The 22,390-nt window shown below is 41.3% G+C and overlaps 1 protein-coding gene across 2 annotated transcripts in view; it reads right to left on the bottom strand.

Moving 5' to 3' along the window:
• LOC124594747 (dihydroorotate dehydrogenase (quinone), mitochondrial) overlaps window positions 1–22,166 on the bottom strand; it is a 51,900-nt gene extending 29,734 nt beyond the window's left edge. Inside the window, exons 1-4 of one of the 2 annotated variants that reach the window (XM_047133126.1) lie at window positions 21,905–22,165; window positions 13,568–13,777; window positions 13,266–13,465; window positions 10,877–11,068 (exon numbers count right to left, since the gene is read on the bottom strand). In XM_047133126.1, the coding sequence (XP_046989082.1) occupies window positions 10,877–11,068; window positions 13,266–13,465; window positions 13,568–13,777; window positions 21,905–21,913 (611 nt within the window). In that variant the 5' untranslated portion in view covers window positions 21,914–22,165. Of the gene's footprint in view, window positions 1–10,876; window positions 11,069–13,265; window positions 13,466–13,567; window positions 13,778–21,904 lie in introns of both variants that reach the window. The other variant, XM_047133127.1, reaches the window with a different exon arrangement.
• Between the last annotated feature and the right edge of the window lie 224 nt (window positions 22,167–22,390).

The raw sequence follows: 22,390 nt of genomic DNA, 5'->3' as shown, positions 1-22,390 counted from the left end.
AAAGCCCCAAGAGAACAGTGTGCGGAGGATGCCTGTCCTCCAACAGGTATCATATGCACTCTCCAGATCAAAAAATATTGCTACTGTTTAGCGTTTCCGGAGAAAATTGTTCATGATATAAGTGGAGAGAGCAACAAGATGGTCAACTGCAGAACGATGCTTTCGGAATCCGCATTGGGCAGGTGTTAAAAGACTGCGGGACCCCAGCCACCAAGCTAAACGGCAATTCACCATACGCTCCAAAACCTTACATACACTACTCGTGAGAGAAATGGGGCGATAGCTAGAGGGGAGGTGTTTGTGCTTTCCAGGTTTCGGAACAGGAACGACGATAGCTTCCCACCATCATCTGGGAAAAGTACTGTCAGTCCAAATTCGATTATAAAGGCGAAGGAGATAACGCAGACTATGGGTTGGTAAATGCAGCAACATTTGGACGTGAATACCACCCAGTCCTGGGGCGGAGGAGCGAGAAGAAGAGAGTGCATGTTGAAGTTCCCGCATGGAGAAAACAGTATTGTAGCTTTCGCGATTTTGAGAGGAGAAAGCAAGAGGTCGCACTTCCGCTGCACGTTTCTTTGGGAGAAACGCTGGCGGGTAATTTGAAGAGCCCGAAATCTCAGCAAAGTGCTGACCCAATGAGTTGGAAACTGCAACAAGGTCCACTAATGTATCATGCGCGACAGTGAGCCCAGAGACCGGGGAGAAACTAGGCGCGCCTGATAACCGTCGAAGCCGACTCCAAACTTCCGAGGAGGGAGTGAAGGTGTTAAATGAGCTAATAAAGAATTTCCAGCTTGCCTTCTTGCTATCGCGGATGACGCGACGGCATCGCACACGGAACTGCTTATAGCGGATACAGTTGGCCGAAGTAGGATGGTGGCGGAAAACGCGAAGAGCACGTCGCCGCTCACGTATTGCGTCACGGCACGCCTTGTTCCACCAAGGAACTGGCGGGCGCCGGGGCAATTCGGAGATGCGTGGTATTGAATGTTCCGCAGCTGTAAGAATAACGTCGCTAATATGTGTGACCTCATCGTCGACGCTGGGAAAGCGACGGTCATCGAATGTCGCTAGAGACGAAAAAAGTGTCCAATCGGCTTGGGCGAACTTCCAGCGTCGCGGGCGCATATATGGCAGTTGAGGCTGCAGTCTAAGGACACATGGAAAGTGGTCACTCGAGTGTGTATCGTCAAGGGCGAACCATTCGAAGCGCCGAGCTAGCGGAACAGTACCGACCGAAAGGTCCAAGTGAGAGAAATTTGTCGTGGAGGCAGACAAAAATGTAGGGACCCCAGTGTTGAGGCAAACTAGATCCGCTTGGTGGAAGACGTCTAGCAATAGTGAGCCATGTGGACAAGGATGTGGAGATCCCCAAAGCGGGTGGTGGGCATTGAAGTCCCCAACCAGCAAATAGGGGGGTGGAAGCTGACCAAGAAGATGAAGGAGATCAGCTCGTGCCATTGGTGTGGACGATGGAATGTATACAGTACAAAGAGAAAAGGTACATCCAGAAAGGGAAAGACAGACAGCGACAGCTTGGAAGGAAGTGTTTAAGTGGATTGGGTGATAATGGAGAGTATCATGGAGAAGAATCATGAGTCCTCCATGGGCTGGAGTGCCTTCAACAGAAGGGAGATCAAATCGGACGGACTGAAAATGGGGGAGAACAAAGCGGTCATGGGGACGCAGCTTTGTTTCCTGAAGACAGAAGATGACCGGCGAGTAGGAACGTAAGAGGATCGTCAATTCACCCCAATTGGCTCGAATGCCGTGGATATTCCAATGGATAATGGACATAGGGTGGACATAAAATGGAAGAATGTGACCAAGGTTGCCGTCAACTCAACGACTGTTCAAAGCTTGCGACCAACAGCGTGGAACGGCACTCAGCCGAAGGCAAAAGATCCTGATCCATAGGTTGTTCAGGAGCAGCTCCTGCCACCAGCGATCGGCCGGTTGATCGGCTGCCAGCAGTGCGTCTCAGCGACACAGAAGATGGCTGAGGGCGATTACCGCCAGGTGGTGCTGTAGTTGAGACACGCCTTGGCGGAGAAGGAGGTGAATTGGGTTTCTTACTAGCCTTCTTGGAAACATTATGTTTAGGTGAAGGAGGAACCGATGGTTGTGAAGTTTGGGTACGTAAAAAATTCTTCACGAGTATGCTCTTTTTTCGAAATCTTGGTGTCTGACTTTTGGGCTCGAGATTTAGCAGAACCCGATGAAGGGTGAGCCATAGAGTGGGCAGGCGAAAGTGGTGAGGTTGAACGGGCGATCTTTGCGCTGGCCGATCTGACGACCGTGGCACTAAAGGTGAGGTCGCAAGTCTGCGTGGCCACCTCCTTTGTTGGCCGAGGAGAAGCAAGGACAGTGCTGTATTTTCCTGTCTGAGGCACGGTGGGCTGTCGACTGGCGAATAATTTTCGAGCAGCAAAGGTAGACACCTTTTCCTTCACTCTGATTTCCTGGATGAGCTTTTCGTCTTTAAAAACGGGGCAATCTCGAGAGGAAGCAGCGTGGTCACCCATACAGTTGATGCAGCGAGGGGATGGAGGTGGAAAAGCACCCTCATGGGCATCCTTGCCACAAGTAACACATTTGGCCGGATTGGAACAGGACTGGCTGGTGTGATTGAACCGCTGACACTGATAGCATCGCGTAGGGTTTGGGACGTAAGGGCGAACGGAAATAATCTCATAGCCTGCTTTGATTTTCGATGGGAGTTGCACTTTGTCAAATGTCAAGAAGACTGTGTGGGTTGGAATGATGTTCGTGTCAACCCGTTTCATAACTCTATGAACAGTCGTTACGCCCTGGTCAGACAGGTAGTGCTGAATTTCTTCGTCAGACAATCCATCGAGGGAGCGTGTATAAACGACTCCACGCGAGGAATTTAAAGTGCGGTGCGGTTCAACCCGGACAGGGAAGGAGTGGAGCAGTGAAGTACGCAGCAATTTTTGTGCCTGGAGGGCACTGACTGTTTCTAACAACAAGGTGCCATTCCGTAATCTGGAACAAGACTTTACAGGACCTGCAATATCGTCGACACCTCTCTGAATAATGAAAGGGTTGACCGTGGAGAAGTCGTGACCTTTGTCAGACCGAGAAACAACAAGGAGCTGTGGCAAAGATGGAAGAACTGTCTGTGGCTGAGACTCAGTGAACTTACACTTGTGAGCAGACATAGTGGAAGGTGAGGAAACCATTGCGGAAGAATCCCCCATGATTACCGGCGTCTCCGATGGCGCGCTCCTCCCTAGTGGGGGCCCTCTCTGAGGGCACTCCCGCCTTAGGTGATTGTTCACACCTCAGGTCACACCTCTCGACAAACGGACGGAGGGACCAATCGGCACTTTCGGAAGGTATCAGCCCGGGTAATGACCTCTCCCTGGGCCTGGCCGTTACCAGGGGTACATATGTGTCCTACCTGTCTACCCGGGGCAGGGAATTACGCGTTACCCCGTCACTGGCTACGCATGGAAATGCGTGGGTCGGCCTTCAGACATGCACAGGGAGGAAAAAACAGAAAGGGAAAAACAAAGAAAGGGAAAGGAAAGAAGAGAGGCCTCAAACGCCGCAGCGGAGAAAAGGGTAAAGAGAAGAGGTAAGGAAAAGAGAAGTACAAAGGAAGGATGAAGACTTGCAACCAGAGAAAGTGAAGAATGTGCTACATTTCCGAGCGTCCGTCTCCGGACGTAGGCACAAACCATACTCCCAGAGGGGGAGAAAGGGAAGGAAAGAGCCAGAGGTGAGGGGAGGGGGGGGGGGGGGCGAAGATGGGGGATAGGGAAGGATGCGGAAAAGGAAGGTATGTAGCCCGGAAAGGAAGGAGGGCCACATTAGCTCGGGGTCCTGTGCTCGCTACGCACGTATCCACAAAAGAGTTGTGGACCCCCTGGGGGGGTTTCTGTTACATGTTTCTATGCTCCACATGTTAGTCTTCTATAGGTGGATGTGTTGCCTTTCTCTTATTTTACATACTGGAATACAATGTTCAGAATTCTGAAGGTGGTAGGGATAAAATAAGGGAGTGGAAAGTTCTCTGCTGGAAAGTTCTCTACAACTTGTACAGAAACCACACTAGTTATTAGAGTCAAAGGACATAAAATCAAAGAAGCACTTCATAAGTTTTGCTGTTTGGGCAACAAAATAATTGATAATATCTAAAATAAAGATGATGGAAAATGCAGACTGGCTACGGTGAAACTTGGATCATAAACAGTACAAACAAAAAGAATGTATAAGCTTTAGAAACGTGGCCCAACATAAGAATGCTGATGGTCAGACTGTACAACAAATGATGAGGTACGGAATCTATTTGGCAAGAAAGGAATTTGTGGCACAGCTAGATGAAAGGCAGGGATCAGTTAGTAAGATACATCCTGCCAGTTTAGTAAATGGAGGGAGGTACAGAGGATAGATATTGTACAGGGAGAGCTAGACTTACTGTGAGCTGGTTCAAATAAATATACTTTGTAGTAGTTATGCAGAGATGGAGAGTCTTCCCCAAGATAAACTAGTGATATGTGGGCAGTTGCATCAATCAATCTTTGGACGAATAGTCGAATATTCTCACCTCATCCTTGTTTCTTGACTTTACTAACCTTTCTGGGCACACATTCACAAATGTCCAGAGATTTTCACAGAGATTTGTTTTAAACTGTATACATATATTGTTCTTATTCTTACAGCAATCTGGCTTTGCAATATTTTTACAATTTCTGTGCTAGAATTGCAATTATTCCTTCTTCTGCAACCTGTTCACTCTGTCGATTTGTTTTTCCTCTTCCACATTTATTGTAACTTACAAATCATTCTTTTCTTCACAAATACTGCATACTGAACTTCAACGGGTTTCTGTTATTTAATGTTTCCTAAACAGCCCAAGTAAACAGTTAGACAGCCATCAAAATTAAAATATTTCATTACATCTGATGCAATAAGATATTGAATAAATCTGATGTTGAATTAGGGGCTGAATATAAGTTACAGTTTAAGTTTTACTGCTGGAAGTGGCTGGGTGAGCTGATCTTATGTCAGAGGAAGATAAAGGCAAACTACTCTCAGTAGCACCCTTTTGAAATGCTGCTGAATTCAAACTGACCTCTGATCTGATGACAGCCTTTTTTACTTATTAGTATCTCTTCTTTTCTCTCAAATACACTGCCTGACAAAAAAGTGAACCATCCAGAAGACATTGCCACATTTCAATGTAACTTCATACACATACACAGCATGGAACATGTATGTAATGACTAGGGTTGCAATCCCCTGAGACTGGTAAAATGGCCACTAGAGTGTGTTAGTGCTGTTCACATTGAACTTTGTTACCAGGCTCATTAGGGTACCCAGATGAACAGCGGCAGATGTTGAGTGACCATTGTGAAGGACACAGAAATACTGTGTATTCTTGTGAGGCATTTTCATCAGCAACTGGCAGAATTTGAAAGGGGCCTCGTTGTAGGTCTCTGTTTGGTCGACTGGTCAAACTGCACAATATCCATTATTTGTAGTGCATTAAGATGTGACTGTAGCCCAACGTTGAACTGCATGGACATATGAGCGCAAGCATACTTGTCAGTGATTTGGTCGACCATCAAGCACTTTGTAACCGCTTCAACACTGATGTCTGCCATCTGAGAACAAATGATGACTTGCCTATAATGTTCTGGGTCATCCCACACCATTGGTCAGAGACAAACAACAGCCACATTAATACGGTCCCATTCGTAGGCCGCCATTAACACAACACAAACGGCTTTGCTTGGAGTGTTGCCATGACTGGGAAACACTGATTGCTGATGAATGGCTTCACATTGTGTTCAGTGACGAATTGTGGTTCTGCACTATCATAACCCTCATCAGTGATTGTGGAGGCGAACTGGGGAGAGACCAATTCCTCTGTTTTGGAGATGCACAGCGTTGTCACTTCTGGAACAATCAGGAACAACTTCATGCTACAGCTGGTAGCGACTGAGGGAACACTCGTGGCGCCACATATGGTGTGGGATGTTGGAGGTGATAACAGATGTAGTAGTTGGTCATCCACAACATACCACACAGAACTGGGAGCAACGTTCATTGAATGTGCAATTGCTCGTGCAGTATGTGGCCTCTTCCAATTTGAATGTACGATGTCTTCTTGGAGCACCAAAGTCACACCTGCTGACAGGGAAAGTATCCCTTTCTCAAAGGCATTGCTTAATTGTGGCAAAAAGGGCATAAGGTGGAGTTGAATATTGTGCTTAACAATCTTGACAAGGTGATGAGTAGCTCTTCCATTAGCATGAGCCTGCTTTGCCATACAAAAGGATCATGTTAGTGTATTCTGCTTCATACAGAAGGATCATGTTAGCGTGTTCTGCAAATGTGTACCTAACCAATATGCTCTAACACTCACAGACATGTGAATGAGGCTCAAACCAGATCAGAGAGGTAGGATACACGTCAAATGACATCATCAGCCAATTCAATATAAGCACCTCCCACCATAAGCACCAGCTGCAAACCTACCTAGCAAACATTTTTGAACGCCTGTAGCATGGAAATGGTACACTTCAGGACATGGGTTCCTATTCAAAATTTCATGTACTCACTGCCCTCTACAAGTCCTAGAAGTTTGTAATGGGAAACTCTGAACTCCCTGTGTAAGATACCTTAGATGACTATCAGTTTGGCTTAAGAAACATAAGGAAACTTTCATGCGACTGATCAAGTTAGAAAGTGTTCAACTATGTATAATGGTGCACGATACTTGAAATTATTGGAGAAATATTTAACACTATGCGGGATGTTACAAAAAGGTACGGCCAAACTTTCAGGAAACATTCCTCACACACAAAGAAAGAAAATATGTTATGTGGACATGCGTCCGGAAACGCTTACTTTCCATGTTAGAGCTCATTTTATTACTTCTCTTCAAATCACATTAATCATGGAATGGAAACACACAGCAACAGAACATACCAGCGCGACTTCAAACACTTTGTTACCGGAAATGTTCAAAATGTCCTCCGTTAGCGAGGATACATGCATCCACCCTCCGTCGCATGGAATCCCTGATGAGCTGATGCAGCCCTGGAGAATGGCGTATTGTATCACAGCCGTCCACAATACGAGCACAAAGAGTCTTTACATTTGGTACCGGGGTTGCGTAGATGAGAGCTTTCAAAAGCCCCCATAAATGAAAGTCAAGAGGGTTGAGGTCAGGAGAGCTTGGGGGCCATGGAATTGGTCCGCCTCTACCAATCCATCGGTCACCGAATCTGTTGTTGAGAAGCGTACGAACACTTTGACTGAAATGTGCAGGAGCTCCATCGTGCATGAACCACATGTTGTGTTGTACTTGTAAAGACACATGTTCTAGCAGCACAGGTAGAGTATCCCGTGTGAAATCATGATAACGTGCTCCATTGAGCGTAGGTGGAAGAACATACTGACGAAACTAAATGAGCTCTAACATGGAAATTAAGCGTTTCCGGACACATGTCCACACAACATCTTTTCTTTATTTCTGTGTGAGGAATGTTTCCTGAAAGTTTGGCCGTATCTTTTTGTAACACCCTGTATAGGAAGATTGGTAATACACAGTATGTACCAGACCCATTGGAACAATAAGGAAAGATGACCAAGGGAGAAGTGCTCCGATAAAAATGAGTGTAAGGCAAGGATGCAGTCCTACTCTCCTGTTCAATATGTATGAAGAAGCAACAATGGAAGTAAAAGAGATTTTCAGCAGTGAGATTCAAATTCAAGGCTAAAGTATATCAATGACAGGATTTGCTGATGGCATTGCTATTCAGGGTGCGAGTGAGGAAGACTTCCAGGGCATGTTGAATGGAATGAACGGACTAATAAGCACATAGTATGGTGCGAGAATAAACCAAATAAAGACCAAAACTGATAGAAGAAATGACATTATTGACAAAAGTGACATAAAATACGGACCTTGAAGCAGACCAAGTAAGGGAATTCTGCTGCCTTTGAGGCAAAATAATGCTTAATGGATATAGCAAGAACGATACAAGAACAGACTGGCACATGCAAAGAGAACATTTCTTACTAAAAGAAATCCACTGGTATCAAGCACAGGTCTTAATATTAGGAAGATATTCATGACACTGCACAGCTGCAGCACAGCACCGTATGGAAGCGAAAGATCAACTGTGGGGAAACTTGAAGAGAAGAGAATGGAAGTGTTAGAGATGTAGTATTACGGCAAGGTGTTGAATATTAAGTACACTGATGAGGTAAGAAACAGGTGGTCCTTCACAGAATCGATGAGGAAAGTAGTGTGGAAAACAATGACTAGGAGAAAGGACAGGCTGATAGGGGATGTTTTCAGATGTCAGAGAATAGCTTCCATGATCCTAGAGGGGGCAGTAGACAGCAAAAACTGAAGGGCAAGACAGATATTGGAATATATCCAACTAATAACTGAGAATTTTGGATGTTTGTCCTATGCTGAGATAAAGAGCATGGCACAGGAGAGAAGTTGTTGTGGGTGCATCAAATCAGACAGCAGACTGGTGACCCACAAATGAGGGAGGGAGAGGGGGAGAGAGGGGGGGGGGGAGGGAGAGAGGGGGGGGGGAGAGAGAGAGAGAGAGAGAGAGAGAGAGAGAGAGAGAGAGAGAAACATACGGTGGGTGGTGCAACATACAGCCCACAAATATTACATGACAAGAAGTTGTATCTGTCTTCACTCTTTTTGGAACCTGCTATTTCACTCTTTTAAATATGAGCCTCTTGCATTTCTCTTGTAGCATCTCTCACTGGAGTTTGTTGAGCATTTATGTGGAAATTTTATACTAGATGTTGTAACAGCTTTTTAAATGAAACAGTTTACTCCATAAAAATTAACATGAAATACGATAATGCGTTCCATGCAGAAAAGGTACTGAATGTTTTATCTTATTCATGCCATTTATGCGAACAAAATAATAAATACAGTTTTATGTACTTTATTATTCACAATACAACACTTGATGAAATCATAACAGAACATTATTGACAAATAAATTTTTAGCGTGCATAGCCACTGCTTTTTTGAGGTGATCATTTTCAATGTATGATGCAACCAATTCACATACTTTCAGCATTTCCCTTAGAAGATTGCTGCTTTGCTGTTACTGCCTCCTCCTCTGAAGAACTCCTCTCCACGACTTCCCGCAGTGAAACATATTGCAACTCCATAAGCTCTTCAATGGTCATTCCTTGGCTGTGATCTTCCACAAGCTCAGCAATATCATTGACATCCACTTCCAGTCCCCTGCTCTTGGCCAGAGAAACAATCTCGTTGACTACAGACTCCACAGGTATGGACTCAAATGCCACTGAGTGACATTTGACAACGCATTCCGGCCAAAACTTCTTCCAAGCAGAGGTGAGAGTCTTCTTGGTAACCACTTCCCATGCCTTTTCAATCCTCTTCATGCAGGCAACGATGTTGAAGTGATATTTCCAAAACTCTCTGAGAGTGAGATTGTTAGCTTTAGTCAACCCAAAGAAATGCTCAAAGAGTGCTTTAGCGTAGAGCTTCTTAGAGTTAGAAATAATCTGTTGGTCCATGCGCTGGAGTAACAGAGTGGTGTTGGGAGGCAGAAATTGGATCTTGATGAATGAAATTCTTCAAGATGGTCTTGTAGGCCTGGAAAGTGGGCATGAGCATTGTCCATAACAAGCAAGACATGGGGTGGCAGATTCATCTCAAGCAAATATTTTTTCACCAAAGGACCAAACACTTCACTGATACAATCATAAAATAGATCATGTGTCACCCAAGCCTTGTTGCTGGACTTGCATATCACATTTAACATGCTTTTTGAAGGCTTTGGAGTTTCTGAATGATAAACAAGCAATGGTTTAGTTTTCAAATTGTCACCTGCATTGGCAAAGAATAGCAGTGTGAGACAGTCTTTCACTGGCTTGTGATCGGACAATGCATCCTCCTCTGCTGTTATAAAGGCACGCTTCGGCATCTTTTTTTAGAACAGACCTGTCCAGTCACAATAAAAAACCCACTGCGGCAGATAACCCTCAGAACCCACAAGCATCTTGAAGTTGCTGATGAAGTTGTCTGCTGCCTTTGTGTTGGAGCTGGCTGCTCCGAGGTGGCTCACAACACTGTTGATACTGGTTCTTCTCCAAAACTTCTCAAACCACCCACAGCTTCCCTTAAACACTTCTTCGGCCAGTGATGATCCTGGCACCATCTTAAAGAGGTCGGCGAAAATCATTCTTGCCTTCTCACAAATGATCTTCTTGTTAATAGTGTTGCCTTGCAATTGCTTTTCATTTACCCATATAAGGAGCAACCTTTCAACATCATCCAGAGAACAAAACTGTTGTTTGGATACTCTTCTCTCCTTAATCTTGTCCTTGTTCTCAAGGATGGTGAACATAGTTGATGTAGACCAATTGCTTGTGCATGCTAAACAGCAACACTTACACCACGTTCGCATCTTTCAATAATTTCACATTTCATTCTAATGTCATTTTCTTACTCTTATGATTTATCTTCGGGGACATTGCTATGAAGGTTATTACAAATTGAAGAAAAAAGAAACCACTGTGTGAACACAAGTTTAGAAAAATGTGTGATCACAAGCTGCACTAAGATGGTAGCAGAAAGAGCTCTAAACCCACGCTGCAGAACGTTTCTGGAAAAAATTTTTGACCTCCAGTGTCATCCATTTTATCTTGCTTAGGTCACACTGATTTCAAAGCTTGAATGAGTACATTATTTCCCAGAATTTATAACAAACTGCACCTTTCATTTTTGTTGTTGCAATAATTAACTCTTGTGGGTTTACGGCTCTTTAGATATAAAAGAAAGACAACAACAAAAATCTAAGAGAAATTTTGAACTGCCTACCTTGATACATTTACGACTAAGTAGTCTGCAACATCAGCAAATTTCCGGATTCCAGACACATAATCTTCTAAAGGGTCTTCAGAATTTTTATTTTTACCAAGATTGACTCCAATGATTCCTACATAATTGGTTTTTCGTAAATCATGTAATCGATTGTATACAATGTCATGGCCTTCACTATTGAAACCATATCTGCAAAGAAATTTTTGCAGTGTTTTTCAAAATATTTTTTACATTTTGTACCTATTATGAACACACACACACATTACATACAAAAATCATTTGTAACAGCAATCATCCAAGAGTTTCTTAGAATTTCTGTCAGTATGTATATACTATAAAACTACAATGATGAATCATGTATTATGTACTCTCACACATAGAATCATCATTTTACAATATGTCCATGTAAGATTCGTACTTGTTTGTGGTACTCAATTTTAACGTCATTAGATTGCATTACATGTAAGACATTACTAGCTCTTAAAATGTGAAAAGTACAAATGTTGAATTGACTGAAATACTCAGAGTGGGAGCAGGGAAACAAATACTTATACTTTACATCAATATTTTTACCATGCAAATACATTTGCATCTTTACAACAGAAATTAATGATATGCTGAGAGTGTATTAAAGTGAACATCTTATTTTTCAGATTTCCATCACCTTATGTAATTTCACAGAAAATTTGTAAAAATCTTCTGGTATATCAAGAGATATGCCATGATGACAGTTCGGAGAGTCTCTTCAACTCACAAGAATAACACAGAATTCAAGATGTGGTCATTGACCCTACATAGGACCTTGTGCTCTTTGCACTCATCGAGTTTTTTTTTTTTTTAATACACATTATGCAGTAAAGAAAAAGCTGTTGATATTATTTAGAAACTGTATCTACAAAGCAGAGCCCAAAAACACATTAGTAATACTACAAGAAACATAGTACAAAGTAAAACAGTAACAAAACTGGCAAGCCTAAGTTAAAACAACTGTTGTCTGTCTGAGAGAACTGTTTCACACACAACTGTGACAAATCATAATTGAATAACATACAAATTTAATATACACTGAAGAGCCAAAGAAACTGGTACATGTACCTAATATGGTGTAAGGACCCAGCGAGCACGCAACAGTACGTGACATGGACTCGACTAATGTCTGAAGTGGTGCTGGAGGTAACTGACAACATGAAGCCTGCAGGGTTGTCCATAAATCCGTAAGAGTACGAGGGGATGGATATCTCTCCTGAACAGCACGTTGCAAGGCATCCAAGGTATGCCGAATAATGTTCGTGTTTGGTGGCCAGCAGAAGTGTCTGAACTCAGAACGGTGTTCCTGGAGCTGCTCTGTAGCAATTATAGACATGTGGAATGCCGCATTCTCCTGTTGGAATTGCCAAAGTCTGTCTGAATGCACAATGGGCATGGATGGATGCAGGTGATGAAACAGGATGCTTAGGTACGTGTTGCCTGTCAGAGTTGTATCTGGACACATCAGGGGTCCCATATCAGTCCAACTGCACACACTCCACACCATTATAGAGCCTCCACAAGCTTTAACAGTCCCCTGCTGCAATGTAAGGGTACATGGATTCATGAGGTTGTCTCCATACCTCTACACAGCAATTCACTCAATATGATTTGAAACGAGACTCGTCCAACCAGGCGACATGTTTCCAGTCATCAACAGTCCAATATTGATGTTGACGGACCCAGGCAAGGCATAAAGCTTTGTGTCACGCAGTCTTCAAGGGTACACGAGTGGGCCTTCGGCTCCAAAAGCCCATATTAACAACGTTTCATTGAATGGTTCGCACACTGACACTTGTTGATGGCCAAGCACTGAAGTCTGCAGCAATTTGCAGAAGGGTTGAACTTCTGTCACATTGAATGATTCCCTTCAGTCGTCGTCGGTCCTGTTCTTGCAGGATCATTTTCCGGTTGCACCAATATCGGAGATTTAATGTTTGACCCGATTCCTGATATTCACCGTACACTCACTCATGAAATGATAGTACGGGAAAATCCCCACTTCATCGCTACCTTGGAGATACTGTGTCCTATCACTCATGTGCCGACTATAACACCACGTTCAAACTCACTTAAATCCTGATTATATCCCAATGTAGCAGCAGTAACCGATCTAACAACTGTGCCAGGCACTTGTTGTCTTATATAGGTGTTGCCGACCGCAACGCCGTATTCTGCCTGTTTACATATCTCTGTATTTGAGAATGCATGCCTATACCTATTTCTTTGGCACTTCAGTGTACATGTCTTTAATATTGACAGCCACATGTAGAAATCAATACTAAAAGTTATTCATTATTTTTTGTATCCTTATCATGAAATACAATTATTGTAGTTTCCTCTCACTGTGTTACTGTACCTGTTAATGACTGCTTCATCCTCAAGCAAACGGAATACTCTAGGTTTATCATTTCCAGGTTGAGGTACAGGAGTGACAGAACCAACTTCAACGAATCCGAAACCAATTTTATTAAGAGCTTCTACAGCTTCTCCTTGCTTATCAAATCCTGCAGCAATTCCAACAGGGTTATTCAATTTTAATGTTCCCAGTGAGGTGCTCTAGAATGAAACTAAAAAAATTTAGAAAATATGATCAAATGCTATAAATAATGAACACTACAGAAATTCTGAACTATGAAGTAAAAGTTTACACTGTCTTACCAAAGTATCTGGATCTTTATATTTGCTTCTCAAGACAAAACCATATTTTGAGACTGTTACAGCAAAATTGTGTGAAAATTCAGGATCAACTTTATGCAAGGCAGGCATCAAAAATTTCTCATAAAATATTTCATTTTCTTGGAAAATATTTAATGCTACAAACATGCCTGCAGCACCACCCGAAACTAAAAGCAGGGACTTTATTTTGTTCTGTGGAAAGAAAGAACAAAAATATACAGTTTAAATATGAAGGCCAACTATGTAATAATTTATTACATGTATGTGTATCTTACTGAAATAAGCTCTGATGCTTAATCTTTAAATAATAAAAATGAATAAGTAAAATCAAAGACATTTGGGACATGTTAATACTACGGTAACTGACTGAAGATTACTAAGGGTGTTGAAGCGTTACCAAAATGTATATTCAGTGCTCACTCTGAACCATTACGTAATGATGTTGCATGTGATGTCATATGTGGGACATGTGTTTGAAAGTTGGCATGTAGGAAGAGGGCATTCTGATGCAGGTTTTCACTCATGTACTGTTCTCTGTGGTGTATTTCAATGTCAAGGGAGTGTTATTTGTAAAAGACTGTTGTGTGTGTTAGATGTGTGATGGATCCGACAGAGAAGTTTAACAGATGTACTTCAACAGAGGAGATGCAGGACATACTGAGCATTATAACGTTTCTTCAGAAGTATTGCATATAGGCAGAATAAGTTAAGTGACAAAAATGTGGAAAGCCTAGGAAGTGGCTCCAATCAGTAGCAATGATTTTATCTGACACTGTAGGGATGATAACTTCTGGAAACTAATTTGGTACTGAACTTGGTTCAAACGTTTAATCTAGCAATATCAGTTATTTAACTTACGATTTTTGTTATTGATCATCTGCATCACTTTGTTCCAAAAGAAAAATCATTCAATTACTGATTGTTTGGGAAGGGACAGAGCAGAAGTTTTACATTTCAAAGTATTTTCTGTTTGTTACAATTAATCAAAAGGAGTACTGGTTTTATGATTATTCCAAATATTTTCGTGTTTTTTTTTTTTTTTAAGGCCTGAAATTTCTGTTATTGTGTGCATATTATGGTTGCGAGGGTGACTTCACAGTTGTTATTTTGGATTTACAGGAGTTGCATATATCCACTGTTTTGATGACATCGCTAGAAGAAACCAATAACCAGTATCGAACACTTCAGTATTCCCGCATTTCTACAATATACGAAGAATTTAAAATACTCCAACAACCCCCACAATTTGACATCAGACACCTTTCTACAATTTGACATCAGACACCTTTCTAAGTATTCATTGTGTTTAATAACGAAACTGCCCTCAATTAGATTTGAACATTAGTCAGTGAATATCTAATTAAATAATTTTCATTTGGGAGGGAAACATGGACCAGATTAGGGCATCACATTAATTCATGCACAAAATGTATCCCACAGCTATAACAATAAGGAACACTCTTTAAAGATAGGGAATGAATTAAGTTACATGCTAATGGGCAAAAACAGCCACTGCAGCCTGCTTCTGTAAAGTGTACTAAAACAAATTAGGACTAGTGTGAATTTATTTGAAATGATAATTATTAGAATTACTTCTAGACTATGTTAGACACATACAGTAGGTGAGAAGCAGCTGCCCTGAAAAAGGTTTCTGCTCCTCCTCTTAAATTACATGGTTCCCATTTTGACTAGTACAGTACTGTGAACAAAGAATTCCCAGACTTCTTGGGATGTTAATTCAGAGTAAAACTTCAAGCTTTTGACAATTACTGACTCTCAAAACTGCTGCTGTGGTTGCCTTATATACACCATAGACAGCTTCTGACAGTTGGCTAATTATATAATACTATCTTGGCCACTCATTGTACAGCAAGCAGATGAACACTAATTTAGATCTTAGTGTCCTGAGTTTTCATTATCCAGTCCAGAAGAGAGCAGTTTTAAATGCACTGATGTTGTTGTTGTTGTTGTGGTCTTCAGTCCTGAGACTGGTTTGATGCAGCTCTCCATGCTACTCTATCCTGTGCAAGCTTCTTCATCTCCCAGTACCTACTGCAACCTACATCCTTCTGAATCTGCTTAGTGTATTCATCTCTTGGTCTCCCTCTACGATTTTTACCCTCCACGCTGCCATCCAATGCTAAATTTGTGATCCCTTGATGCCTCAAAACATGTCCTACCAACCGATCCCTTCTTCTAGTCAAGTTGTGCCACAAACTTCTCTTCTCCCCAATCCTATTCAATACCTCCTCATTAGATACGTGATCTACCCACCTTATCTTCAGCATTCTTCTGTAGCACCACATTTCGAAAGCTTCTATTCTCTTCTTGTCCAAACTGGTTATCGTCCATGTTTCACTTCCATACATGGCTACACTCCATACAAATACTTTCAGAAACGACTTCCTGACACTTAAATCTATACTCGATGATAACAAATTCCTTTTCTTCAGAAACGATTTCCTTGCCATTGCCAGTCTACATTTTATATCCTCTCTGCTTCGACCATCATCAGTTATTTTACTCCCTAAATAGCAAAACTCCTTTACTACTTTAAGTGTCTCATTTCCTAATCTAATCCCCTCAGCATCACCCAATTAAATTTGACTACATTCCATTATCCTCATTTTGCTTTTGTTGATGTTCATCTTATATCCTCCTTTCAAGACACTGTCCATTCCGTTCAACTGCTCTTCCAAGTCCTTTGCTGTCTCTGACAGAATTACAATGTCATCAGCGAACCTCAAAGTTTTCATTTCTTCTCCATGGACTTTAATACCTACTCCGAACTTTTCTTTTGTTTCCTTTACTGCTTGCTCAATATACAGATTGAATAACATCGGGGAGAGGCTACAACCCTGTCTTACTCCCTTCCCAACCACTGCTTCCCTTTCATGCCCCTCGACTCTTATAACTGCCATCTGGTTTCTGTACAAATTGTAAATAGCCTTTCGCTCCCTGTATTTCACCCCTGCCACCTTCAGAATTTGAAAGAGAGTATTCCAGTTAACGTTGTCAAAAGCTTTCTCTAAGTCTACAAATGCTAGAAACGTAGGTTTGCCTTTTCTTAATCTTTCTTCTAAGATAAGTCGTAAGGTTAGTATAAAAAAACTGTTCCTGATGAGAACCACTTGTTGTTGTTGTTGGTGTTGTTGTTGTTGTGGTCTTCAGTCATGAGACTGGTTTGATGCAGCTCTCCATGCTACTCTATTCTGCACAAGTTTCTTCATCTCCCAGTACCTACTGCAACCTACATCCTTCTGAATCTGCTTAATGTATTCATCTCTTGGTCTCCTTCTACGATTTTTACCCTCCACGCTGCCCTCCAGTACTAAATTGGTGACCCCTTGATGCCTCAGAACATCTCTTACCAACCGATCACTTCTTCTAGTCAAGTTGTGCCACAAATTCCTCTTCTCCCCAATTCTATTCAATACCTCCTCATTAGTTATGCGATCTACCCATCTAATCTTCAGTATTCTTCTGTAGCACCACATTTCGAAAGCTTCTATTCTGTTCTTGTCCAAACTATTTATCGTCCATGTTTCACTTCCATACATGGCTACACTCCATACAAATACTTTCAGAAACGATTTCCTGACACTTAAATCAATACTGGATGTTAACAAATTCCTCTTCTTCAGAAACACTTTAATTGCCATTGCCAGTCTACATTTTATATCCTCTCTATTTCGACCATCATCAGTTATTTTGCTCGCCAAATAGCAAAACTCCTTTACTACTTTAAGTGTCTCGTTTCCTAATCTAATTCCCTCAGCATCACCCGACTTAATTTGACTACATTCCATTATCCTTGTTCCGGTTTTGCTGATGTTCATCTTATATCCTCCTTTCAAGACGCTGTCCATTCCGTTCAACAGCTCTTTCAAACCCTTGGCTGTCTCTGACAGAATTACAATGTCATCAGCGAACCTCAAAGTTTTTATATCTTCTCCATGGATTTTAAGAGATGGATAGAGATGATCCAAAGAAGAGCGGCGCAGTTCGTCACAGGGTTATTTGGTAAGCGTGATAGCGTTACAGAGATGTTTAATAAACTCAAGTGGCAGACTCTGCAAGAGAGGCGCTCTGCATCGCGGTGTAGATTGCTCGCCAGGTTTCGAGAGGGTGCGTTTCTGGATGAGGTATTGAATATATTGCTTCCCCCTACTTATACCTCCCAAGGAGATCACGAATGTAAAATTAGAGAGATTAGAGCGCGCACGGAGGCTTTCAGACAGTCGTTCTTCCCGAGAACCATACGCGACTGGAACAGGAAAGGGAGGTAATGACAGTGGCACGTAAAGTGCCCTCCACCACACATCGTTGGGTGGCTTGCGGAGTATAAATGTAAATGTAGATTTAATACCTACTCCAAATTTTTCTTTTGTTTCCTCTACTGCTTGCTCAATCTACAGATTGAATAGCATCAAGGAGAGGCTACAACCCTGTCTCACTCCTTTCCCAACCATTGCTTCCCTTTCATGCCCCACAACTCTTATAACTGCCATCTGGTTTCTGTACAGATTGTAAATAGCCTTTCGCTCCCTGTATATTACCCCTGCCACCTTCAGAATTTGAAAGAGAGTATTCCAGTCAACATTGTCAAAAGCTTTATCTAAGTCTACAAATGCTAGAAACGTAGGTTTACCTTTCCTTAATCTTCCTTCTTAGATAAGCCATACGGTCAGTATTGCCTCACGTGTTCAAACATTTCTACGGAATCCGACTGACAGTTCGGTAATTTTCACATCTGTCAACACCTGCTTTCTTTGGGATTGGAATTATTGTATTTTTCTTGAAGTGTAAGGGTATTTTGCTTGTCTCACACAGGTTGTTCCCTAGATGGTAGAGTTTTGTCAGGACTGGCTCTCCCAAGGCTGTCAGTAGTTCTAATGGAATGTTGTCTACTCCCAGGGCCTTGTTTCGACTCAGGTCTTTCAGTGCTCTGTCGAACTCTTCACGCAGTACCGTATCTCCTATTTCATCTTCATCTACATCCTCTTCCATTTCCATAATATTGTCCTCAAGTACATCGCCCTCGCATAGACCCTCTATATACTCCTTCCACCTTTCTGCTTTCCCTTCTTTGCTTAGAACTGGGTTTCCATCTGAGCTCTTGATATTCATGCAAGTGGTTATCTTTTCTCCAAAGGTCTCTCATATTTTCCTGTAGGCAGTATCTATCTTACCCCTCTACATCCTTACATTTGTCCTCTAGCCATCCCTGCTTAGCCATTTTGCACTTCCTGTCCATCTCATTCCGAGACCTTTGTATTCCTTTTTGCCTGCTTCATTTACTGCAGTTTTGTATTTTCTCCTTTCATCAATTAAATTCAGTATCTCTTCTGTTACCCAAGGATTTCTACTAGCCCTCATCTTTTTACCTACTTGTTCCTCTGCTGCCTTCACTATTTCATCCCTCAAAGTTAACCATTCTTCTTCTACTGCATTTCTTTCCCCCATTCCTGTCAATTGTTCCCTTATGCTCTCCCTGAAACTCTCTACAACCTCTGGTTCTTTCAGTTTATCCAGGTCCCATCTCCTTAAATTCCCACCTTTTTGCAGTTTCTTCAGTTTTAATGTACAGTTCATAACCAATAGATTGTGGTCAGAGTCCACATCTGCCCCTGGAAATGTTTTACAATTTACAACCTGGTTCCTAAATCTGTCTTACCATTACACAATCTATCTGAAACCTTCTGGTATCTCCAGGCTTCTTCCATGTATACGACCTTATTTCATGATTCTTGAACCAAGTGTTAGCTATGATTAAGTTATGCTCTGTGCAAAACTCTACCAAGCGGCTTCCTCTTTCATTTCTTAGCCCCAATCCATATTCACCTACTACGTTTCCTTCCCTTCCTTTTCCTACTGTCGAATTCCAGTCACCCATGACTATTAAATTTTCGTCTCTCTTCACTATCTGAATAATTTCTTTTATTTCATCATACATTTCGTCAATTTCTTCGTCATCTACAGAGCTAGTTGGCATATAAATTTGTACTACTGTAGTAGGTGTGGGCTTCATGTCTATCTTGGCCACAATAATGTGTTCACTATGCTGTTTGTAGTAGCTTACCCGCACTCCTATTTTTTTATTCATTATTAAACCTACTCCTGCATTACCCCTATTTGATTTTGTATTTATAACCCTGTATTCACCTGACCAAAAGTCTTGTTCCTCCTGCCACCGAACTTCACTAATTGCCACTATATCTAACTTTAACATATCCATTTCTCTTTTTAAATTTTCTAACCTACCTACCCGATTAAGGGATCTGACATTCCACGCTCCGATCCGTAGAACGCCTGTTTTCTTTCTCCTGATAATGATATCTTCTTGAGTTTTTCAACCTCTACACTTTACTGCCACACAGTTGCTGAAGTTGGATCCATGTTTATCATTCTAAATATCTGTATAATTTCTAAGAGTGACTCATTTAGGTACATTTTTAACTTTCTTTTCAATTAATTGGGATTCTCAATTTCTTGTTTATGTACGTAATATGACAATACTTTAGCCGTTTGGTTGGAAATCATCATCATGTGATGGGTCAGAATTAACGCCTGATGAAGATGATGGAGGCAGTCATCATGAGCTTACGATTTTATTCATATTTGATGTGGCAAATTAGTCACGAACCTTTTATTCCATAGCTCTGTCATGGAAGACTTCATTACCAAGTGTTACTACTTTTCAGTAACTATGATATTTCATGACAGTAGTAGTGAGGCAGGCTGCTAAATTCAAATCATTGCCCACTGAATATAAGCAAAAAAATTACCATTCAAAGTAGACAGGCACTGCAATGCCAACTTGAGACATAACTTAAATTGATATTAAATTTCTTTAGCAATTTGTGTCTCAGGTTGGCATATGCAGTGCCTGTCTACTTTGAATGGTAAATGTTTTGCTTATCTTCAAAGGGCAATGATTTGAATGTAGCAGTCTGCCTCACTACTACTGTCATGAAATATTTGAACATCATTAACCTACTAGTTCATTCATTTCAAGCCTAATAATGTTTGCTTTGATCTTGGCTTTTTTTCTTTTTTTTTAACAGTGCATGGTTTTAGCCTTCATGATGACACAACGAACAATTTTGCAACGTTTCTTGTAACACACTTTTAAATCTTGAATCAGCATGAAATAAAGAGGCTCTCTCCCCCCGGTCAATGATATTTCGAACCCACATGTTAGCCACTCTGTTTCTTGGCATCCATTGTAATTGTTCCTGATATGTTGTAAATGAAAACTGGATTCATAATACTGTACGAATATTTTACTTCTGTCTTTCTTAGTAAAGTTACGTCATTGTTTTTCCTGTCAATTCCTTTCTGAATACTGTGATTGAATTACCATTTATCACTGTATGTACTTCCCCTTTCTTAACAACTAAACTTGACTAATGGTGAAATTTCTGTTGCTGCCTTTACAGCATAGGAGGCATGCAGTGCACTATTGGAGAACTCATGTCTATTTTGCGAAACAAAGTTGAATTTAGAAATTACTATCAATCAGTACCTATTTCCAGTCTGGTTAAAAGTACATTACTGTGGCAAACAAACTGCAGCTGAACGTTTAGTAACTCTCACTGCCTTGGATCAGTATTATCTGAAGTCAATCAATGTGGGAATCTACTCACATAACGACTCATCAATTGTAAATCTAATATCACCTCTGACTGCTAGAAAAAGTTAAATTCACTTACTGGTAGAGGCACATACACCACTAGAACTGTTAATTTGGATGTTCCCAAGGCTACTAACAGCACTCGCAGAAATATTCAGTGCAGTATGCATTTAGGCTACTTCTTTGGCCTGGTACTTTATCCCACTTAGATGTACACAGTCACCACATTTCCCGTCTATAATGCCAACAGTAATGGGGCACTGTAGTCATTTCGGTTCATCTATGCAATCTGTGTAATATATTAAGCTATGTATACGATGCCAACGAATTTTTTTGAATTTTTCTTTTTCCCATTGTGAAACAAATCTATTACTCTAACATCACAGAAATCCCAATTTATCGTTATTTTCACTATAATGACGGCCAACGAAAATGGAAAGTGTAAACGCTATTGCTTGAAGTTAATTAAATAATCACTGAAAATAATGAAATACAACTATCCAAATGTTATCCCAAACCAAAATAATGTTAAGAAAAAAAATATAGGCCGCAATAATCAAGGTAATTGCAGCGAAGTAACGATGTTACTCATGACATTCGCTAATCCAGCGCATTATTCTCGTCAAATCCAATGGGTAACTTCAACCATTACAGTATATTTTTCACAATCAGCAGCTACTCACCAAAGCCATTGTCCCTCTCTGGCAGTGCAGTTTCGGATTAGTTCATAACACAAAATTTTGCACTATAAAATTATATGCCTTCTTTATAACATCAAATTTAACAGCTTTATATAAGACGACTGCATTCACGCAAGAAAATTTTTCTTTCAAAACATTGTGTACAAAATATGATTGTAAAGCATTCACAACCTCAAATTTTACTACAACAAGTAACAGCCATCACGACTAGCAAAACATACATTGCGCCCTCCAAAGTTTACTATTGAAGAAAACACGCTCATGAAACGCCAAAGAGTCAAGGTTTTCTGTTCCAGAGGCAATGCGTATTAAGCGGAGTTCACACGCGTCTAATGTGGCGCCACAGCTTTTGGCTCGCTGTAGTGGCATCGTGAGCTACCATTCACATAGGACGCCGCAAATTGCACAGCTTTCAATATGACGTACATTGAAATCATGTGGATGTTATAGTGCAGCCTTAGAACTGTG

This window comes from Schistocerca americana, chromosome 2, assembly GCF_021461395.2.
Source record: "Schistocerca americana isolate TAMUIC-IGC-003095 chromosome 2, iqSchAmer2.1, whole genome shotgun sequence".
In the NCBI taxonomy this organism is placed as follows: Eukaryota; Metazoa; Arthropoda; class Insecta; order Orthoptera; family Acrididae; genus Schistocerca; species Schistocerca americana.
This window is presented reverse-complemented; position numbering and strand designations above follow the sequence as displayed.